This window comes from Colias croceus, chromosome 1, assembly GCF_905220415.1.
Source record: "Colias croceus chromosome 1, ilColCroc2.1".
NCBI classification, from domain to species: Eukaryota; Metazoa; Arthropoda; class Insecta; order Lepidoptera; family Pieridae; genus Colias; species Colias croceus.
Window position 1 is genome coordinate 3,423,601 of NC_059537.1, and position 24,328 is coordinate 3,447,928.

Here is a 24,328-nt window from a genome sequence, read left to right on the forward strand (position 1 = left end):
ATACACTATGCATTTCAAAATCACAATAAGCTACTAGCCATTTTTCACAAAAGAATCTTTTAATATTATATTTAAAAAACAACCAGTTGTTCACAATTCAGACCATGAATGTTTCTTGTTTGTGCATGCTTTGGAAACACGGAATTGTATTAGTAGGGCAGGAATAATAATTATAGTAAGTAGTAAAATTTATCAATAATGTAGATGTCCATTTTTCTGAGAATAATGTTTGTTTTATAAGTGACTAGCGGTCCGCCCGGATTTGCCCGTGGTAGTTACATATTTCGCAATAAAAAGCCTATGTTCTTTCTCAGGGTCTAAAGATTGTCTGTGTCAAATTTCATCAAAATTGGTCCAGTAGTGTATGCGTGAAAACCATGCATACATACATACATACAAACATTTCCTTTTTATAGTGTTAGTATAGATACTGTATAAATATTATTCAGTTTTTCTAACGTCTAAGTTATTTATGTATCTATACTTATTAAAAATTTCGTTTTTGCCTTTGCTATCGTAAGAATTTTTATGAATGGTCTTATTTAAATTTATTTGTTAATGTTTTTATCGTATATGTATTATCCATGGTATATTGTTAACCTAAAAAGTTCTGTATTTACTCTTGACTTATCTGTATCTTTGTGTATCTGTGTGTCTGTAAGCATTTACTATAATGGGTGAAATAAAACACATAAATATACATTTCAAATAATTTTAATCATAATCGACTGTTTGCAGTATATGAATTCGAGTTTCAAGTTAAGAAATATACATAATATATAATATCTAAATATATTTTATGTACAGATAAATAGAAAAAGTAGTCGAATATAACTACTAGCTATCGATAGATCCGAGCGGCGAGAGTGCAGGCGACCGGCGGAAAGCGGTGCGGACGAGGCGCACCTCGCCATAAAATCTTAGAAAAATAGATAAATCGCTCAAAAATGTCAGAATCAGTCGAGAAGAGAGAAGAGTTCGTGGGTATAATAAGAGAGATCAACGAAGAACGCTGATTAGACCCATCTCAAGCATACTCAGTGTCAGTAGACAGCGACCGTTCTGCTGGTGACCGTCTACCACCGCCTTCCGCCGTTGCCGGTTCGCCTGCTTGCGCTTGCGCGTACGCCAGACTCTTCTGGTAGCTGAACAGCTGCCGCTCCAGAGAGTAGTTCTCCGCTTGTAGAGCAGCGATTTCTCGTCTGTAAAAAAATGTTGTAGTTTAACTTTTTGCTAAGACAATAAAAGTGGATAAAGTCATTTCCATAGTTAATTACCTCATTTGATGAGCATGTAAACGACAAAGATCATCATAAACATGATAGGTAGCTTGGAAGAGTAAATAAGTGTCACCCCATTCGATGCGCACTCGCACCTCTCCACCAGGATGTAAGAAGGGACTTCCAGCGCGGGATACATCCTCAACCCGCAATGCCGTCTCCATCATAAGACCTTCATCGGCATTTTCTTGAGCGTAATAGTTTTCAAAGGGTGCACCAGGTAACTCACAGGCATCTGGCTCGCCTGGTGCTGATACAGTACGCACTAACCACGCAGACCAACTGACGTACCGAAGATGATTTCTGGGCACATGGTGAACGTCCCGATACAACATGTGAAGTCTCACTAGTTCTGAATGTGTATCACAGCGCATCGCCCACGCTTGCTTATCACGATCGTAACACGTCGCCGCCCTTCCGCCTACTGGAACAGCCAATTCAGCCAGAGCTCTTGCCCATACAAGTTCCACAGTCAATCTTACGCCCTTATGAAGAAGTCGAGAAGGCGGACGAGGTATCCAAGGCGGAGTGCGGCCTTCTGCATCACACAAGCACTCGAGTGGTCCAGAGTGTATCCGTCTATCACCTTCACCAAGAGCGAGAGCGTATCGTACTCTGCATAATTGTCCTTCTCCTGATAATCGCACCAACCGCAGACTTAATGGTTCTTTTCCACTTCCACCAGTAGCTGATACAGACCAATCGAACCCAGCGAATGCAAAAGGAGGAGTGTCAAGTCGAGGAGCACGAAGTTCAGACGAATATAGAGTTCTTACACGCGACATACTCAACTCGAGTTGGAACTCGCCGCGTGCGTCTGCGAACTTTGCGGTGAGTTCGGCGAGAGAGACGCATCGCCCGCGGCCTTGAGCCGCACATCCTGCGTTAAAACGGACCTGCTTCCCAGAGAAACCTTCATTAGCAGTGAAGTGATCGCGGCTTAGAAGAGTGAAAGTGAAGTCGACATAAACTCGCATACCCTCGCAGACACCTCGCCATACCAAATAGACGCCTGAAAATAAAATCTTGTTCATATAGCTATTTAAGCTTGTGGCGACACGTACTTATAATAATTATAAATGTGTAAGGCTAATTCTAATATTGCATTGTAATATTATAATATATAATATTATATTTCTGAACCCACCTAGCGCTGTATCTGTGCGACTGAACGCCACGGCCCATCGCTGGTGCGCGCAGCTGAAGTCTTTCGAGGTGACGTCACGGTCGGGCTCCCTAGTGGCGGACCGGGTGACGACGAAAGTGAACACGTGCGTATCGGCGCGGTCTTTGAGCCGCGTCGCGCGGTACAGCAACGCCATGCGCCCACGCACCGCTCGCCCGCCCCGCCTTCGTCTTTAAAAAAGAAAATTAGGAATATAGTCAAGACAAATGGAAAAGCGATTATCATTTATTGGTTTACTATATAGATTTGCGACTTTTGGTACAGTTAATCTAGACAATAAAAAGTTGAAAATTTTCCCATTCAGCTGAAAATTGGTAAAATAGTTCAACATAATCTATCTATACAATATACATATTATAATATTAAAAAAAATATTCACGTTGAACTACTATTATAATGGTGTATTAGTTGCATACAACTTACTACCATTATAATACTCTTTAAAAATAAAATCTTTTATAAAGCTTTCAACCTATTTTCTATTAAAATGAAAATTTATTTCCATGCTATCGATCTAGGACATTCACTATTATTTTAGAAATTTTTAATAACGTACCTACTAGCCGTGAGAAATATCGCATGTGTTATCTATGTATAATGTATATCGCAGTCGCATTGTATTACTATCCATTATATTGCTAATTCCAAGGACCAACACATCATACGTAATTACACCTTTTTACAAACACATGGAAACATCACATCTGTTGATTACGAAAATAGAAGAAGCTAACGCCTTTCTGTTATATGCTTATAGGTAGATACTGTATACCTAATATTGATGTACAAAAGAAAACGAAATACTTACCTATATCAAAAATTAAAAAGTAAGACTTTTAAATTATTGAATTATAGTAATGATAGTACTTTTATATAACCTTAGCAGTTTTACAATTTCTCCATTTTGTTCTGACTGTCTTTCAGATAAGAGGACATATTATAACTAATGTATGAAAATTGAAAATAAGAGCCATAATGTGATAAGTATGACTATCAACAAGTCGTTAAACTGGCCCAATGCCAAAACACTGTCCTGTTTAAATGTGAAGATAGAACAATGTAACAAGGATTTTTATCCTCTATCATTTGTCCGGCCTGGACACGTCACGTATATCATAACTGTCGGTTCCGGAACAAAAACCACGGCTCAATTTCCTCAATACCACCCTGTTTCGCATTTTTATTTCGCACAAAGGCTTTCGGAACACATAAATTTTCAGGAACCATCAATTATCCACAGGAAAGGCCCCATAGAGACATTTTATGAGAACATTTTTGCTGAATAACAATTTCGAAAACCATGAATAGAGTTTATTCCATTATTGCATTTAGGAGGATGTTTTTATTGGGCGATCATAATGAAATTTTTAATACAGGGGTGTTGCTACATGATACGGGTAACGGTCGAGGCTGTCAGAATAATGATCAATAAACGTGTGGATGCGAAGTGAACTTCAGAAATAATGATCGTGTTCGTTATTATTTTGAATTTGAGGTTAAAACAGTTAAAAGTTAAAACTGAATACTTGCTAATGTGCCAATATCTTCTAAATTGTAAAATGTTTATACATTTGCATGTTCATTTGTTTGTCTTTCTTTTACGTCGCCACAGAGCGATTTTATTATATAATTTTTGTGTTTGAAGTTATACAAGGCTAGAGAATGACAGACTACTTTTTACCTTGGTCAAACATCTTCAAACAAGTTAAATTTTTACAAAGGTAGCAAACTATATACCTATTTATTGTAAGTTATGTTAATAAACACAGAAGAGTAAATTGCTTAATGAACTAATTTCTTCAGCATTTACTTTGCAGAAAGACTGAAATACTCCGGTCAGTTCATTTGTAATGCCTTCTGAAGTCCGAACATTCACTGCTTCAATGAAACATAACTTTGTGAACATTCTAACTGCCAAAGATTTCAATAGAGCTAAATACCTGTAGATTTATTTGCAGGAACTATTTATGATGATTTTCAATGAGTACTAAAAGTTTAAATTAATATGTTTTCGATAACTAAGTAGGTACGATAATTTTTGGTTCGTAACTGATTTATCTTCATAATTAATAAAGTACTGTTACTGTTATTTTAAAATTAATGTGACAGACTCATTAATTCCATTAATTAATTTTGGGCTGAACAAATGATTCTTAATGTGGCATACATAAAATTTATCATATTCATAAACAGGCGTGAATCAGCATTGTGAATATTAATTAACGGCGCGGGCGCCATGAAAAATATTCCATTGCTGGATACATAAAGTTATTGCCCGTAACAAATATGTTGACATTTAATTTTACATGGCAACATTATCGAAGTGACGGAGGGTAGCATTTTACGAACGAACCTGATTTTATGTGACATAAAATGATAGTAACTCTGGATAAGCATCCCCCTACGCCCGAATAAAGGGAATCTACACGAACATCTTAATTCAATAACTTTGAGTATAAAAACCACATTTGAATTTACGGCTTTCGCAACATTATCCAGGATCATAAAGGAATGCCGTAATATCTTTTAAAGATGCTTAAGTATCAGAGAAGCAATATGAGACGAGCATCACGCGTAGACCCTTCGTTGTTTTAATAAATGTATGTTTGTGTACCTAATTGATCTGTATGTATTATTTTTGATCACAGAAGTTTATGTTTAAAACAAGTAAGTATATGAAACGATATTGAGTTAGTACAAGTTTAAATTAGTTTAACTTAAATAATGTTTAAGCTCTTAGAACATAATATGAATGTAGGTAGACTTTGTTGATAAGATCATAATGACACTGTACAAGTAAAACAATATCAGTATATTTGACGTAGAAACATATCGACTTTGTATACATTATAATTTAACTTCGAGCATTGTTATATAAACTCATACAAGTAATATATAACTATTGAGGAGCTTCGAGTCTGAAAGGGTCCAAAGTTCAGACCTCTTCGTTAATATTTGATCGAATAAATCATTCCTTGTCGTGTTCAATTAACTTGGTTCAGTTCTAAATGAAGACTAATAATCTCCATCTTTATTAGTTTTAGTTTATTCGTAAAACTTTCTTAGATTATTCACATTAACTATTTGATAAATGAGACCGTTATCTCAAATCGAAAATACTGTCCATATTCTTGTTACTTTTTAGTTTTCTGTGTTATGAATGTTCCAGTAAATCGATCATAGAATTTGTTAAATTGTATGAAGGTAAGTAATAATATTTTGTATCTTTCTAATTTACTTTCAATACATCTCCCTTTCTCACACCCATTATGGATGTATTCCGTTACATAATATAGGTTTCCGCCCGCGGCTTCGCCCGCGCAGTCAAAGAAAAACCCGCATAGTTCCCGTTCCCGTGGGATTTCCGGGATTGCGTCATTTTCCCGGGATCAAAAGTAGCCTATGTCCTTTCTCGGGGATCAAAATATCTCCATACCAAATTTCATGAAAATTGGTTCAGTAGTTTAGGCGTGATTGAGTAACAGACAGACAGACAGAGTTACTGTCGCATTTATAATATTAGTATGGAGTATGGATATGTCTTTAAAAGTTTTTAGGATATTAAGTATAACTTTAGAATTGATAAACAAATATAACGTTCTACAAACAAATTTATTACACTTTATTTTCACTACGATGTTTTATTAAATTCGACTTCACAAAATCTCACCGTGACGTCGTACATGGTCCCGCCTAGACCAATAATTGAAGTCTAGTGAGGAAATAGGAGATGTAAGCCGGTTCGTGATTTGTGAGTGGCTGTATGAAACTAGACAACGTCGCTACAACTTAGCGTTGGAAACTAGACTTTCTTACTATGTGAAAATAGACTACTTATTGCTTTTTAAATGTAACTTTAGGAGTAAGTATTCTTTTAAAATGTATCTTTAGGTATGTTGTATGGGTATGTTATGGTCGAAATTTAATAAAATATGTAGGAGTATATTTAACGATTAACGACTACTCCCCACTTTATTGTAACATATGTTTGACAAATGAACATTACAATACGAAAACAACAAGATATTTATCATCGCCATACGTGTAGGAAGCTCTCTAAAATATGTATGAGACAACCCTGTGCGTATTAATATACTGGTATGTACCTATATAGAGTGAACAAAGGTAATGTGTTTGAACATTATTGCTCTGTGATCACATTTGAAATTGCAACATTTTATTACAAACTTATTCTGCTCGGATGCAATGTCCCACTGCGGTTCTATTATTACCTTTTCGAATGAAATAAAAAGAAATGAAAACTACATTGTTCTGTTGTAAAAATAAAAGTCTTATAGCTGTTTTATGGAATTTCCTTTTTATAAGAAATAATATGTGATTCGTTTTTATCACTCGATAGTGAAAGAAATCGTTAACACGTTTGTAGAATTAGATTTCATTTCAATCCAACGAACGTGAAATTAAGGGTCAACTCACACCAAAAGAGCGGCGAAGCGCAGCGAAGCGGAGCGCAGTTTCCGTGTCATATGAATTTTAACTTTATTGTCATTACTATAAAACTTATTATCGCCTGAGAAACTCGAGCCCGCGGCGCCGCGGGCATCCGCGCGACTCGTTCGAGTTTCTCATGCGATAATAAGTATTATAGTAATGAAAATAAAGTTAAAATTCATATGGCACTGATACTACTGATTTCATTCGCCGCTCTTTTGGTGTGAGTTGACCCTAAATGATAATTTATTCAAGCATTTAAATTTCCGCTCACTCATAATAAAAAATATTAAGTGAAGTGGAAGAAATTCGCTAGCACTCGATAAAGTAAAGTAATAATAGTAAAGTATTTCATCCGGAAGCTTTGCTCAGAAAAAATTTCATTGGGAAAATAATTCTAATTAAAATTAATTGGTAGCGGTCGGGAAATTGTTAGCGGAATTATTTACAACTAGGTTTCCGCCCGCGGCTTCGCCCGCGCAGTCAAAGAAAAACCCGCATAGTTCCCGTTCCCGTGGGATTTCCGGGATTGCGTCCTGTTCCCGGGATAAAAAGTAGCCTATGTCCTTTCTCGGGTAACAAAATATCCCCATACCAAATTTCATGAAAATTGGTTCAGTAGTTAAGGCGTGATTGAGTAACAGACAGACAGACAGACAGAGTTACTTTCGCATTTATAATATTAGTATGGATAGTGTTACTTCAGTAGATACTCATTTAGGATAATTACAAGCTTCGCAAAAATACTGCGAGTAATGTAAAGCACTTCGGAGTTTAATTTATTACTCCCTTAAGATTTCTGAAATTTAGATTAAACACAATTTAATGTTTGCTTAGAATAAAGAATCGTTGTGGTAGATTACTCCTTTTTATTAAAGAGAGAGTGTAATTTAGTGAGAAACTGTTTACTAAAATAAAAAAATCTTGTCGAACGAAATCCCTGTTGTTTTATCATTAAGGCCCGAATTACAATTGAAGGAACAAGAAGAATATGTAAATATATCTCAAATTCACAAGACATTTCGTCCGTAACTCTGAAAAAAATAATCTTTTTTTAAACCCTCAAATTCAGTTTGTGATTTACAAGCAAGCATGTAGGCTTTTTGTTAGACAACGAGCGTCTAAATCACCTCTACTCCCTCTGTAACCAACAGAGCGAGACAACCCACGGCCATTCCCTAAATTTGTATAAATTACTTATATATTTTGTCAACTCTACTTTTTTTACAGTGAATCCTACGGTAGTCAAATTTTGTTGCGTGAATCAAGAATGCAAGATGAAAAGAAATAAAGGAAATGTTTGCTAGTTTATAATATGGAAATGATATCGGCTATTAGCATTGTAAAAGTTGTATAAAATAGCATATTTATAAGGCATCTATACTATATGCTATAGATTCTATAGCATCTGTACAAAGTATGATAATTTAGATCGACAAAGAAATCTTGACTTAAAATACTTATTATAATATTTTATTTTCTTATCGTATTAAAATAATATTCAAATTTTATTTTTAGCAAAGCAAGAATTTATTACAACTTAAAACGTGTTATATTTTGAATTTCTTTGACTCGACTGCCAAACAAAAAGTAATATGAGAAAATATTACGAAAAGTAAAAAAGGTAAAGACAAAGAAAACTCCAAAACCCTTTAGCTGTTTCTCCCACGATTTTTCATCTCCGTTAGAAAAATAAGGTTGAGATCAAATAAATTCTTATGAACCCGTAGCGTAATGAACCATTCAAATCGAACACTGATTTAACGGTATGAAAGCTTCTCTCAAACAAACAATTTGCGATTGAGGAAATAGTTGAGATTCGCAATATTTTTCCTCAAAGAACGTGTCTCTTAAACGACGAACGTTTTGGCAATGGCGTTGTTAACGTGAATCGCTTTAATAAATCTCTTTCTTTCGTACGTTTCTTAAACAATCTTTAAAAATAACCTTAGATCTTTTTAAAATATATTAAACATATCACGTTAGTTAAAGAATAGAGACCCCAGAGATTGACATCACAATACACGGAAAATTATCGAATAAAAGTTTACCAGAGCTCCCAGGTGCGACACACTTGCGTTTGACAGGTTTAATCCTAGCTATAGATCTCGTATTGATCGTCGCAGGAATAGACAAAGCATGCGGTCTACCAACCACATATAATTAATAACCGACCATAAGCACTCCAATACTACTGGAATGTATTCCTGGATTATATAGCGATAATGTTCAGTATTTTGTGCACTGCGTGCGGACACCCGTTAACCTGCCCCTAAAGATTTAACGATGGGGGTTGGACGAATGCCCCCACTAATCGCCTCTATTGTTATATAGCGTGATTTCCTCTTTTTACTTTTATAAATTTCCGAGAATGTTTTTAAATGAATGTTTAATGTCCCGGATTTATAACGCTCTTATCAGCCGTTTCCAACGACACATTTTTACGTTCTGTAAAAATACTGTTTTGAAAAGCGATTTATTTTATTTTACATCGTGGAACACGCGTGTTGTGCTTGATATCGTGTGACATGCTTTTATGAAGTATTTTAATGTTTTATAATTATTATGAAGCATTTCTATGATTACTGAAATTGAAACTGATAACGATGTTCGTTTGATGATATCTACATAGTAGTTTCACTACAAAGTTATGATGTTTATATTCATAACTGCTTTAAACTACATTTTATAATAAGAAAATTTTCGTAGCGCCATTCCCTAAATTAAGCAATTCAAATCATAAATTTTATTGCGATTGCTTCATTAACATCTAAAATAGACTGAGATTTAACAAAGAGACAAACAAGCAATTTTCTAAAGCTAGCTGTTAGATCGTCTAACTTAGAAATTATTCAGTCTATAACTGGTCAGAACTTGTTGCCCTAGGGCCGTTTATATCAAGTATCGGGGCTAGAATATTTTATGCCAATGTTTTGTACGGCCTTAAATGGTTCGCTACTCATCTGAAGCTAATTGAAACAAATGAATGATCGCTATCGTTTATAAACAAGGGAATATGTTTGGCATTTCCTTGTATTGTTATCGAACCCCTGCTCACATCGTTTTGAAATGTATAGCTTTACGTATGCTTTGTAAGGAGTTTGTATTGTTTTGATTTAATAATATCAAATATGACTCACGTGCACTGTGGAAGTACATTTAATACAGGCATGATTGGATGGAAATGTTTTCATGGTAATAATAAATTTGAACATGGCAACAATCAAGAAAACTGCGGAAGTCAGATCGTTTGGAAAGTTCCTCAAACGAATTCATTTATTCGACCGTTGTTTTGTGTTCCAGCCTTCTAAGTAATTAGTTTGGAAAGTGAATCAAAACAAACGAAATTGAAAACATTAAGAAGGTCGACCATTATAAAAGTCAATCTTACACCGAGGAGTGTAAACTTTGAAATGTTTTGTTTTCGAGTATAAGGCAAAATTATTGTCTCAACTCGCAACATATCATAATATTAACACGAGAAATAAGTATTTACCAAAATTACCTTAATAAACCACCCACCTAACTTGTTATTAGATGAGCTATCTCCTACACAAATTGAAACAAATCTTTTTCAATTTCTCAACATTTGACTGTAACCTTCCACGGGAATTGTTATCAAAAACCACTCAAATTATTATAATACACCTTTATCCATGACACAATTCCAGCTACATCTTAAGTCACATTTCATTTCAACCGTCGCAGTTATAAAGCTGAAACACGCTATACAGACGAGCTGTGAGCACCTACATAAAAATAATCCCCAGATTATATAATTCAATGTGCACTCAGGCTTACTCCAAGATTAAGGACACACGATGTGGATCCTATCTATATTGTATCCTTACCTTTATACTCGAGTATGATGTATATGAAACAGGTAAATTGATTCTGTTTTACACTTATAGAGCAATAGTCACGTTTTTACCCAACGTTCGTTATTTTCGAGAGATTCTTGACGTGTGTAAATCAATTTGTAAGTCGTTAAACCACACGAACATACATATTCTATTTTACATACCAATTTTTATGCTACTGTGAACATCAAAATAGCTTTACAAAAGAATACATTATTTCATTTTATTTCGTGTTTTAATATTTTGCCCAATATTTGACTCAATATTTTGTTATCAAAATAATCCGATTAAGCGTTCATTTAAATATTCGAGAATGTTCCAATTAATCCTTCGGTAAATTTATTTAGCTTGGATATTTATAACTTAGATAAAAATCTTTACTTACAAAACGTTGTTAACAGTTTTATTTTTAATTTGCTATTATACCGTAGTGTTCTACTCGTAACAATTTTCATTTTCCGAGTAGTAAATTGGCAGCCAAACTTCAAGAAGGTTGGCTAGCCCAGAATTTAGGATATCTAGTATATTTTAATTACATATATTTTAATTATTATCAAACATGCGTGTATTCAAAATTTTCACTTTATAAAATATAACTTCTTATTTTTATAGTTTCGCGTCTTATATTAAATGTAATTTTTATTACAAAAATTAAACATGGCACAAAGCCTCTTTCGAGTAAATAAGCAAAAACATTCATATTTTCGACTCTACCTTAAACCCTTTCATTTATTTATTTATTTATTTAAAAAAAATATACACATACTTGTGTAATTGTACGAGTTTTCCGTTTGTATTTCTCTATCGATGTTAACAGGAAAATGGGCTATGGATTCGCAATAGCAGTTAGTGGCCAATCTAATATTGGAGTTTTTGGCCATAAAGGAATTCCAATAAAGATTAATGGTAACTGCCTGAAGGTACGGTGCTTTTTATCTACACATCTATGTAATGGTATTTCGCTGCGTTTTCCGCTTTTCCATAGCTGTTTTAAATTATACTTACTAAGTTACTGGTACACAATCTTTATACTAATGCGTTTGTATAATTTTAGCATTATTTTTATGAGTAAATAGACATACTTTTAAAAGCCAGAAGAAAAATGAATTAACAACGTAGGTACCTACTAAAAGTACATTGAATAGATAAATACATAGTAGGTATACCACAGTCCACACTTTACATACTTCATTAAATTAAGATCCTCACCTGTATAAAGCACAAATTTAGCATCATCAATATGTATTTATAAACAGCCTTTGAACAGGTGTGAAAGCTCGTCGGTAAAGGGCTTGATGATATAAATAGTTGCTTCACGTACGACGCCTAGTTACCTACAGGCTACATCCCTCGATCTGAGTGCCCAAAGGATTATATTTTTATCACGGAACGAAATGCGAAGCCCGAAATATTACGTAGAAACTTTTACGTCCCATTTTTTATAGTTGAGAGACGCGCTGAAGCCGGAAAATTCCCTAATGCACCGTGACTTTTAACATTGTTCTTTCACCAATATTTATTAAGGTAATGATGTCATGTGTCATCCACACGGTATGTGGATCAAGAATAAACTTAATGGATTTTAAATCAAAGTATGACAGGTAAGTAAGACGACGAGTTCAAATAGTATTTGACCGAGGAATACAAATAAACAATAAATACAAATAACACAGCGCTATAAAAGTTCCAACACGATTATAATAATAATAATAATTAGTAATAACATATCCACATTTTACGATACTAAATAGCTAAAAAGGTAATTTTCAAGTAAACATTCGTATTCAAAAACGAATCCCGCCCTGTTTCTTTACCACGCTTCAGAAACAAGAGGAAGAGGGGCAAAACTGCTTACTCATGAAACCGTAACTCAACGTCATACATCACGTTAAAACCGCGCTCATATAAGCCGAAAAGTTTATACTCAATTCGTGTCGCATGCTATACAAAGTTTATTAAATGAAGTAATAGTAATGCTTGTTTGTGGCTTGCTAATAATGAAATGTGTGGAATGATTACCGTGTAATATCAGAGTCATGTAAACTGTTTAACATGCCTATTTACTTGGGAAAGGTTAGAAGATGTGATCGTAAGTCAAATTAAACGTGAATTTAAGTACTGTAATGGTAAGCACAAATATAACAGATTTTGTCACAAAATATTTACGTAAGTTGTAAGTTTTAATATTTTTTTGTCTTTGTAAATATCTTAAATTCCGCAAATTACAGTCGCTTACTCAGTTTTTCTATAAGAAAAATTGCAAGCAATTTACTTAAAGCAGCAACAATAACGGCTTTTCATATATCACGGCCACTATTTATTTATAGGCAACTTATGTAAATGAGTACTGAATCGATAAGTGTGAAGGGTAACATGCAGGGACAAAATGGGAAGATTCAAAGGCGCCATGAATATTTAACATTATGGCATATGCTGGTAAAGGTACCTCAAAAACCATATCTATACGAATAAGTATTATATAACTGAAGAGTTTGGTCATTTGCTTGAACGCGCTTAGCTCAGGAACCATGGACCCGTTTTCAAAACTTATTTCACTTTTCGATAGATTACAGGCTATATACCATCGGGTTAAGACCAATAGGAGCGGAGCATTGCGGGTAAAACCGCGGGGCACAGCTAGTTCTGACTTCTGTACGAGTTATTTTATATTAGGCACATATTGTAGTTTATTTATATCACTTTATCTCTACTTTAATCAGTCGCTATCAGCTTTTATAGTGGTATACGTAGCACAAGTCAATATTTGGAACTCACCCTCGTCAAGTAAATTAAAGAAAGAGATTCGATTCCAGCTTCTTTGCGAGTAAATTCTAAGAAATACGAAATACCTACGTGAATTTCGCTCGAACATGAATATTTTCTGCCGACGCGATAAAGGACCTAAAATGTGGAGTGGTTTTCTATAAACGCATTAAATCCTGCTCTGCTTACTATTACTATAAATCTGTCCTGTGAATAGATTTTCATAAAAAATCACGTAGATGTACTTAATAACTTATGGATATTCTGTCTTTTATTTTCTATATGCTATGTAGTAATGTATACGTATATAATCACGAACGAACAGCTAAAAGTCCTGTACGGTCTTTAATAATAATTACATAACAAACATCATATTTCGCATAAGACTTCTGAAGAATTCTTAACTTGGATGACTTGAATGTAAAACAAAATACGATTTCATAACGGATACCCAAAACTTTTGTCATCATTTCCATATTTGATTTCAAGCACCCATTCTCTTTGAGACAAAAAGATTTATCTTCCCTTTACATTTGAATTAAAAGAAGACTTTAGTTCAAAAATTATGGCATCTCATCAGAGCCCGCAGTCGTTTCCTCGTTTCTTCGTAAGAGACAGGTATTGTACTAAAGTTGATTGAGAATCTAATTGAAATCATCGTGTGAAATGGCGTATAACATTTATTGTTTGAAGGGTATGTTAACGGGAACTGAATTAAAACATACGCTTTGTAATTTCCAGCAATGTTATAAAATCAATGTTTGCACAATGTATAATTCAGAAATTACGATCGCAAAATAATATAAAAATTAAAGTACATTTCGTAGGTAACATAACGCATTCACTGTTTTATTAATTTATTAATATTCATTTCGTAGGTCCATTATCTTCATTTTGCAAAAATAAATAAGTTTAACAATAACTCTCTTTCTGCACATGCATTCGAACGTGATTATTTCTCGCTAAAAAACGTACATTTCTCCGTCACGTATTTACTGATGCACCATCAAATATTTATTCTCCATTATTTACTTTTAATGAATATATTGTGCAAGCATTAAATCTTAGCAAATATTATAATTCATTTTCTCACACTTCAAGATACACCGCTTGAGTGAAAGTAGATGTTGAATGGATGCTTGAACTTGAATTTAATTGCCTCGTTACAAGCTAACAAAATATGGATGATTGTATAATAATGTACTTACATCATTCATTGGTCATTTGTGATTGAGAATATTCAACGATAGTTCAAGACATTTATAAAACTACTACGATGATACAAAAGTATCGGTCGTCACCAATATTTGTTTAAGGGCAAATTATACTTTTTCAGTAGGTTTTTTTCCTTATAGATTTCAACCTTTATGAATATTTTAGTAGAACCTTTTATTATGGATAAAGGATAGAAAAAATAACCTGATTTTTTTAGCAAAATGTCTAGTTCACTCATGTTATATTTCACAATCTTTTCAGTTATTGTAACAAACACAACAAAAATAGAAAGATAGTAAATATGATGCTCTGTTTTCACATTTATTTATTTAACAGTAACCGAGTATAACAAATTACAGGGAAGCGTCGAGGGCGGTCCCAGACAAATAATTCCACGATGAATTTTCATGATGTTCATTTGAAATTATTTATGCATTAAATATGTTTTAGTATCGGCTTGTAGTTTGTAGCAGTGAATTATTGGACAATTATGCTAGTGCTCATTTAGTCGAGTAATTACTTAGTCAATGAATGTCGTTTGTGTTTTATCCCCGTGATGCAATTATTTCTTTTATTTGCTTCGTTTTAATGACAAACGATATAGATTTATAGTAATTGAATTCTGATAATAAAGGAACAATTATATTATTTAATAAAACGGAGTGTTTAGAATAGATATTTCTTTTATGAAAATTCAATATTTATTTTTACAAGTACAGCCTAAAATGTTCGATCGTTAAGAAATAACAACTCTTGATATTTATTACTACAGAAAAATACGATAATCTATTATATTTTTAACAAAAAAGTTTATACTACAAATTCTGACTTTTTATCACTTTTTATGTGACAATATTTTTCTTTATTTTCACAAAACTGATTACAACTTAAACTTTTTTCCGCAACTACAGTTGCGTATTAGTGACAGGCACATACACAATGTCATAAGGTGAGACCTCACTTAACTGGTTGTTATCGACTTATGCTGAGAAAAATGGGGTCGAGAACTAGTGAATAATAGAAAGTTAGGTATGTCTCTACTGATATCATAAACATAAAAGTCTAGTAGTATATCTACAATCTACATCATATCAGCTGTAAGGTCAAGACTAAACCACAGAAAAAGTCAGGCAAGATTTTTGATCCTAAAAGATGAAAGATGTGAGGGTAATTTTTATGAACAAGTTACGAGCGGAACGTAAAAGTTACAATCAACCCCGCAGGTCATAGGTTAATTTGTAACAATAAACACAATCAATAGGAGCGATTATCGAAATTGAATTCACGCTAATACAATATCAAATTCGGCAAACATTTACACGCAAGCAGAGTTAAGCCATTAGGCCCTCTTGCCCTAATTGCCAGCCCACCTGCTTACTTGAGTACACAACACTGACGTAGGGTAAACATCATTTATCAGGGGAAAGTACGAATAATTAATTTATAATCTTGCCTTTGTCAATATTTCCCTGGAGGTTTAAATTTAAGGGCACGTTGGAACACATTAATTTTAACAAGTAATTATTGGAGGTAACCCAAGTGGTTTTACGCTTAATATACTCTGTACAAATTATAATCACCTTTTATAATCTTTTGGTGTGATATTTCACTCGATAATTTATATAAACACAATAATTTGCTCATTTGCTTGGTGTCGCTAACATAATTAAGCCAATATTAAAGACACCTGTTATGATAAAATCCATCACAGAGCACTCCTAATATTATGTACACGTACAACAACACGTACACAGCTGTTAAGTATATAGTTTATTTTATACTTTATATTATATAGTTAAGTATATTAGAACATTCTATTGTAGCCGACTGAAACTCAAATACAGCGTGTGCAGAATTCGTGTCAGACGATATGAAATTCAGTTCAAATTAGTACAACAGATAACATCATACCTATTTTGTAAATATAGACTCATTAGCTCTGTGTAGCCGTAATCAGGAACTCGTTAGAGGACAAAAGCGTAGTACTTTCATAATCTCAAACGAATAATGAAGGAATTACGAATGCACTAAACAGAACTTGACCTAGAAAACTACGTGACAATTGTCACTTGAGGGCATTTTATTACTTTCAAAATGAAATCATAATATTTCCTTCTCCACATATCACGAAAATACAAACTTCGTAATTTTCGTAGCGCATTCCACGTATTCTACGCTACGAAAATTACGAAATTTTACGAAGCTTAATCGTCTAACGAACATAAATTAGTAGTTTTGCACCATAATAATTTTATTTATAACATTGAATATTTAATAATTTTTAAATTTATTTATAATATTTTATTTAAAAAAATACATTAACGAAACTTCTCTTTCCATTTCCATTGAAACAAATAATCCCCAGTCATGTTAAAAATTCATGAGTGTGACTCCAATAGCAGTTAAAATATAAGTGAGTATAGAGCCTCGGGCTTTACATTACTAACAGAGGCGGCTCGCCCTAAGGAGCGCTGGTGCAGTGAACTCCCATAAATAATTATAATAAAATCATACTCCTTAATTTCATTATTAATATTAATTATTACTATTTAAAATCAATCGTAATCGTAAAAAACTACTGGCAATACCAATGAATATATCCATCATTCCATCATTCCATACACCTGTAGTTATAATACTGTATTATATAACGCGCGTAGCGGAGCGCTGACGATTGCGCTCCAATGAAAAAATATTTAGTACATTTTCTAATACGAAATCCAATAGGAGTGAAAGAGATAGTTTTGTCAGAGTCCTGCGCGTGAAACAGAAGATTTTCTATGAAAAAATAGCAAAATTCGGAGCGCCGCTCCCGCAAACGTTGCCGGTTCGTTTTTACCGCGCGCCACAAGACAGCGATTGCGCGCGAGGTTGCCACTCAAACTATATAAACAAACACTCTAGTCAACTTGCACGCGCGCGAATGTACCTATATTCGGGAATTTTCTTATTAAAATCATAAGATACGTGTTGACTGTTGAAATAGCCTGTAGTTATCAGTATTACTTGTGAGTGTTAAAATGGACAATTATAATGTGGCGTTCATTAAAAAGTGTGTTAAAACGTTACAAATTCGACTTGAATTGAAAGCTAAGGGACCGCCACGGCCTGGACTTGACCTTACGCAAAAATGTACGACAAAAACGAAAACATATACGCGTGTGTTTAAATCCGAATAATATGTGAAAACACCGTGGTTGTGTGGTTGTGATGAACATGAAAGCAACAAAATATTTTGTTTTCCGTGTCTTTTATTTGAAGCGGGCGCGGCCGGCGGAGGTGAGAGTGCTTGGACTGAAACGGGCGTTGACGACTTAGCTCATCTTTCAATCAAGATAAAAAAACATTCACAATCTCGGTAGGTACCATTTGTTGAATGAACTGCAATTGGCGTCTATCGAATGACAAGACATTCGTAAAGCATTAGATTCCGCGTACCTACCGAAAGTCAATACGCGAGTTCAATGACCGTGTCGATAAAAACAGACATATTTTACGAAGGTTAATAGATTGTGTCAAGTTATAGATATTATTGCACACCAAAAAGAAAGACGTACCTATGCATTTCCTTTATAAGTAATTTTTTAATTAAACCATGTAAGTAGGTATTTTCAGTGTTTTATTTCAAGTGAACACCCATAAAATTTTGTCACGAGCCGCCTCTGATTACTAATAAATGAAACGGTAACTCTTAATTATCTTCCTTTTCCTCTCCAAGGCTTTTAATCCCGATTCTGCCACACGATGATTTCCAATTACATACTATTGTTATACCTATGCCTTTCACAATGCTCTATTATGCACCTATGTTGTTTTACTATAAAAAATAAAAAAATATGTGTGTGAACAGTACACACGTAAGAAGTGAAACATATTTATGACCCTATTTTTCAAAAAATAATTTACTATATACTTATGCAACTTTACAGAAATACGTAAAATCATGTAGAGATAAAAAAAATGGCGCGTAACGGAAAAATGTCACGTGTAACGAAAAAATGTTACACTAAATTTTTTTCCAACCCCGTGAAAGAAGTTTCACTTCAAAAACTATTTTATCTCGCTCATGATCTAAAAAAACATTATTAATATTTTTATTACTTCCCCTGGATACTTGCGTGACCAACTTGATTAATCATTTCGAAAATCATATGTCTTTGGTATCGATTTTGTGATTAGTCTAGAGTTAATATTTTTATTCGAGCACTTACGTAAATGAACAATCAATGAATAAAACCGGTAATGGAGTTAACTCTTTTTAACAAACATCATCATTTAGTTTTCATTGTTTTAATGTTTACACTTTACAGACGTAAACCGCTTAACGAATTTGCATTAATTTTCATAATACCTACTCGTAAGAGAGTGGAAGATTAAGGACAGACAACTATGATATATTGGCAATTTGATAAAGCGACAAGAATTTTAATGAATCAAATGTATCAGAATTTAAGAACATGCAGTTACAACATAATGATTACTAGCTTACTTAAACCTAATAAATTATATACTAAAACCTACCTCTTGAATCACTCTATCTATTTAAAAAAACCGCATCAAAATCCGTTGCGTAGTTTGAAAGATTTAAGCATACAAAGGGACATATTATGGACAGAGAAAATGACTTTGTTTTATACTATGTAGTGATACAATTTACTTGATTTCCTTACAATCCTTACAATCCTCCTATACCTACCTACTGCAAAATGCTAATCGAACCGAATCAACAGTTCAAATTATAAACCACGTTCTGAAATGTAGGTATGTATTATAGTAATATACCTTACCTTTCGTTCATATACAGATGAAAATATATTTATCTAAACGTAAAAATGTTAAAACGGACGCACAGTTCGAGACCTTATGCTCCAAGGGTAATCCCGATCGCCTATAAAAGCTACATCTACAAAGTTTTATCCTGTACCCAAACTCGATATCAAAAGCAAAAAGTATGAACTGAAATTGTGGTCCATTGTATATGCATAGGCTTAGCTGTACATTTTTAAGCAACAAACACAAACAAAACTTATATAATTGATATGAAATAGATTGTAATTTTAATGTTACATTATCGTATTCGAAAATGCAACAAAACTTATTTCCAATGTAAGTATTTTTTTAATAAAAATAAAAGCATATTTACTTGTTGAAACATTTTCCCTTTAAAAAGTATGAAACTAAACCGTTTATCCCATGTTATCTTTTCATTAATAAATAAGTGTCGTGTCTTCAAATATTCATAAAATATATTCGCAATTTAACATTCAATTTAAGAAAACATGCCATCAATTCACTCAAAAATCAAATACGAAATTTTGTTCAAATATAATTTAACGTATAGACAATGTCTTTATTTTAGAAGTGCTGAAAATTTTCCCGCCTGATTTGATCTGTGCTGTGAAACGAAAATCTGTCACGCGCGTAGACTAAAGATAAAAGCCATTGCAAATATTGCCAGAATATAAACGATATTTTTAGTGGATAAAACATTCATGTTTTAAGGGCATTAACTAGTTTTTTATTCTTTATGAATGAATGAATGAAAGAATGAAGGAATGAATGAATGAAAGCCTTTATTGCAAGAAGATTATATTATTCTTTATACTTTGTAATAAATGTTACTGTACTATATTGTTTTGCTCCACATTCATATTAGAAAGATAATATAAAAGATACATTTGCGTACACATTTCAAAATAAAGCTTGCAAAAATAGATTACTTATAGAGCAATATAGAAGAAATATAACTCGTTTATAAGTTGATTACTTTAATTTATGTATAGAACGAGCGATGCGTTAAATATGTATGTTCAATATATTGAGCTGTTGGACAGAATTTGTGAAGGTGTCACGTAGGTGCAAATTAGGTTGCGACTAACGTAGACATACGATAACTTTTCAGTAGTCTTATCCTATACTGTATATAGGTACATATTCTTAGTAAATATATATTTTAACAAGTAAATATTTCATAAAAAAATTTCACATGAGTTTTATAATTATGAGGAACACACAGGTTTAAAAATTATTTTAGAAATATTTCAGGGACCATAAAAAAGTAATATTAAAATAAATTACTAACATCAATAACTAATTAAAAAATAATTTCACATTTCTAGAAGAGTCAATCACAACACAGATTAAAAAAAGTTGTTGAGTAAGTAAAAGCGCGCGAAAAAAACGGGCACAGACAATTATAGACTAGCGAAGTTTGAGTGTAGCATAAACATTGCTGCGCAACAGGCGCGTACCTGAGGCGGTCGGCCGGGAACTGCGGAGCGCTGAGCCACCGCGCCGCTCCTCGCGGACTAACGCAGCGCCTGCCAGGACGCGCCCATCCAGCGGTGTTGCTAACGTTGCCTTTTATTTACCTCGAAATATTAGATCGTTGTATTGGTGACCAAACTTTTATGGATAGACAAAGAAAAGTAGTAATAATTTCGCGCAGGACTGATAACTTTACAATTATTTAGGATTTTATTGCTTTCACCATATTTTAGGAATTATAGTTTGTGTATTGTGTCCTTTGTTCTCGTTTTTTGTACCTACATACTGTATTGTTACTAAACTAAATGCTAAATCCGTAAATTTTGTATTTAATTTTACAGGTATCATGCCAAATGCCAGCCAAAATGTTTAAAAATGAGATTACTTGTAGATACATGATTTTTTTTACCATTGCATAAGTGTTATTTTTCACAACTGAGCTACGGTAACATAATAACTATTGTTATTTTTTTACAAAAATTCTTACATACATTCATCATTCACAGTCCTTACTGAACAATTACAACTGAAAATGATCCTTGGTAATCCATTGAAATTGTAATATCTTCCGTAATGGACTCATAACGGCATTTCAACTCGATCTCCGGATACGCAGGGAACGTTTGTAATTGGCAACACTGACGCCCCGCGCCCCTACGACCCGGGCAGCTTTAATGAAGCCAGGGAGATCGGGGGGAACGGAAGATAGAACCCATGCCGGATGGACGACTTCGAACTCCCAGATCCGACTTCCTTTACATTTCAGCCGCTCACGAACGCAAATAGATACAAAAAAGCCGGAGTTCAACAAGTTCAAACTTTCGCATCGGAAACTTTGCATACCACTTCCACGAAACGTTTCTCCGCTCCTGACGTTTCAATTTATTGACGATAAACAAGCCAATAAAAGCGTCCCAATCGTTCCGAAGAGCGACTAATCTCCGCGACGATTGAAGTGTCATTTGAATGAGGTATCGATTCTCTTAATCGAAGCCAATTTCCCGAAATGTTCGCCAGGTGACTTACGATTCGTTATAGAAATCACTGATCCGTGTAATTAACCATTACTTTAATAAATTTTCTCGTCTCTCGTTATTTTGGGAGGTGGAAATTAGCATTGTTTTCCTCGATTGATATAGCCAATTCCTTATTTTATTCAATTCTTTTATTTCATGCTCTGTCTGTATAAAAGGAGCTTTTTATCACACGTTTGTTATAATTATTATATAACAGTCTATTGTTAGAAATATTCCATAAGATGTTTACAAATAAATAATAATTTATAGCTTTTGTTAGATTAAATATAAGTTAACACACGGTAGGTACCTACCTAAAAAACAATACCTCAGAGTGAAAATGAAACTGTGATGTGAAAATTCGCGTTTGACTCTAACTCTTTACCGGCTAAACTACATTTACATGGATGAAAATATATGGATGAGTAATACATACTCAAAGACGTCTTTTTTATATTATATGACACATAGTTGAAAAATAACAGATTTTATATTATATCTATTAATATTTTATCCGTGGGCAGAGCTAGTTATGATGTATAAATCAGAATGGATGTCATAAACCTAATTATGCCCCGTTTATATGCCATAAATGTTTAATTATTTTCCCCATTCTCAATTCCATTAGTTCGTGATTACAGTATTAAAACTGTTTCCATGTTCAGAGATACAATCACAACGGCATAATTATACAGTTTAACAAATTACGTGTTACTTTTGAACCGAGAAAATTGTTTCTTGTTTAGTTTTTTTTTTTTTTTTTTACTGATGTTAGCAAGTATTAAATAGTTAAAACTTAAAAGTAATACAAAATAGGATCTTTGTTTCATCTGGATTTTTCCATAGCAATGAACAAATAGTTTGTTAAGTGTTAACAATCTCCTATGAACCTATCGTCAAGAAAAATATTAAGTGAATAATGAAAAATAAACAGTATTTCTACTTAAAAGTAGCCTAGTATGATACCATAATATTCAAAATATGGATACTTCATACGACACGAGTTTACAAAGTTTAATTAATTGAACAAATTTATATATCTCTACATTTCACACGACGCGACGTCGACTCTCAAACTAAGCTTAACTTCTGCTTTGGAAACTAAGCAACTGATAAACATAATGAAATATATTCTTATTTTGTAAACATAATATACTCTACATATTACATACGTTTATAAACGTATACGAACGCATACACATAAACCTATATAATACATACATATTAACCTATAGACTTAATATTTTACGGATGTTTTGGTATAGAAAATACTAGTTAATGCCTGTTTGTATCGATTTGAAGAATAAAATAACAAAGTCATTTTTTTTTTTTTCATTTTTAGTTAGTTCGATCCCCGGTCGAAGCAAGTAAATATTCGAAAATATTTAAATGTACTTCTAGTTCTTTTTAAAAATAAAGGAATGTTTCCTTTATTTAAAACGAATAAACAAACAAAATTTTCAGCTTTATAATATTAACTTAGATGAAAATCCCAGACATTAGAAAAACACTGCGTTTAAAACAATATTTTTCCGTTTGTAGGGATCAAAATATTATGTTTATCTGTAGCGTAATATTTGAGACCATAGGAAACAACTACGCCAACGAGGTCAATATTCCTTGTTTGTGTTATTAATCTACAAAATGTGGAGTTTTCAGCAGAAAATATATTTGCATGCGGAAACCAGTTTTATAAAGGATCCAGTATATTTCCTGCATTGCAGTATTTTTGTTAGATCCTTGGGAAGAATTTGTAACAGCTGCTGCAACATGAAGGTACACATTTATTTTACACATGACTTCCAGCATATATTATACACTTCCTTACTTCTCTTGGCATCTATAAAGTATATAGCTTGAAACTTATTATATTAGTCTACGGATAACAATGGGGTGTTAACAGATTTCAAAATATTGAAGTTCTAGTGAACCCAAAACGGATCGAGGGAATTTAATATTTCATTTATGATGATGTTGCGGGAATTAAATAAAACATGAACTGGGTCAGATCCTCTTTGTTAGCTTTTTTATTTGATGTTACATTCATATGTTTTTAAAAACACACTTCTTATTATTTAGTTAAATATTTAACGATTACTACTAGAAATTAACTAACGTAAGTGCTAGTTGTATGTTTTCACAAAATTAATGTTTATAAATTGAGGTTATAAAGTAAATTCTATATCAGAAGACGTATTTTATATTCTAATCTTATGTTTTCATAACACGAGATGCTCAAAAGCTTACCTTATACGGTGAAAGTCTTGTAAATCATGATAATATTTTAAT

General features: G+C 33.2%; 1 protein-coding gene across 2 annotated transcripts; it reads right to left on the reverse strand.

The window, feature by feature from the left end:
* Nucleotides 1–741: 741 nt before the first annotated feature.
* LOC123696267 lies at nucleotides 742–21,055 on the reverse strand. 2 transcript variants are annotated; one of them, XM_045642345.1, is made up of 4 exons: nucleotides 21,008–21,055; nucleotides 2,428–2,636; nucleotides 1,278–2,292; nucleotides 742–1,202 (listed from the first exon to the last, which is right to left on the reverse strand). In XM_045642345.1, the coding sequence occupies exons 2-4, from the start codon at nucleotides 2,600–2,602 to the stop codon at nucleotides 1,028–1,030; spliced, it is 1,365 nt and encodes a 454-aa protein (XP_045498301.1). In that variant the 5' UTR covers nucleotides 2,603–2,636; nucleotides 21,008–21,055; the 3' UTR covers nucleotides 742–1,027. The 2 variants fall into 2 exon arrangements, with proteins under 2 accessions (XP_045498301.1, XP_045498308.1); XM_045642352.1 differs by lacking the exon at nucleotides 21,008–21,055 and adding an exon at nucleotides 20,839–20,905.
* Between the last annotated feature and the right edge of the window lie 3,273 nt (nucleotides 21,056–24,328).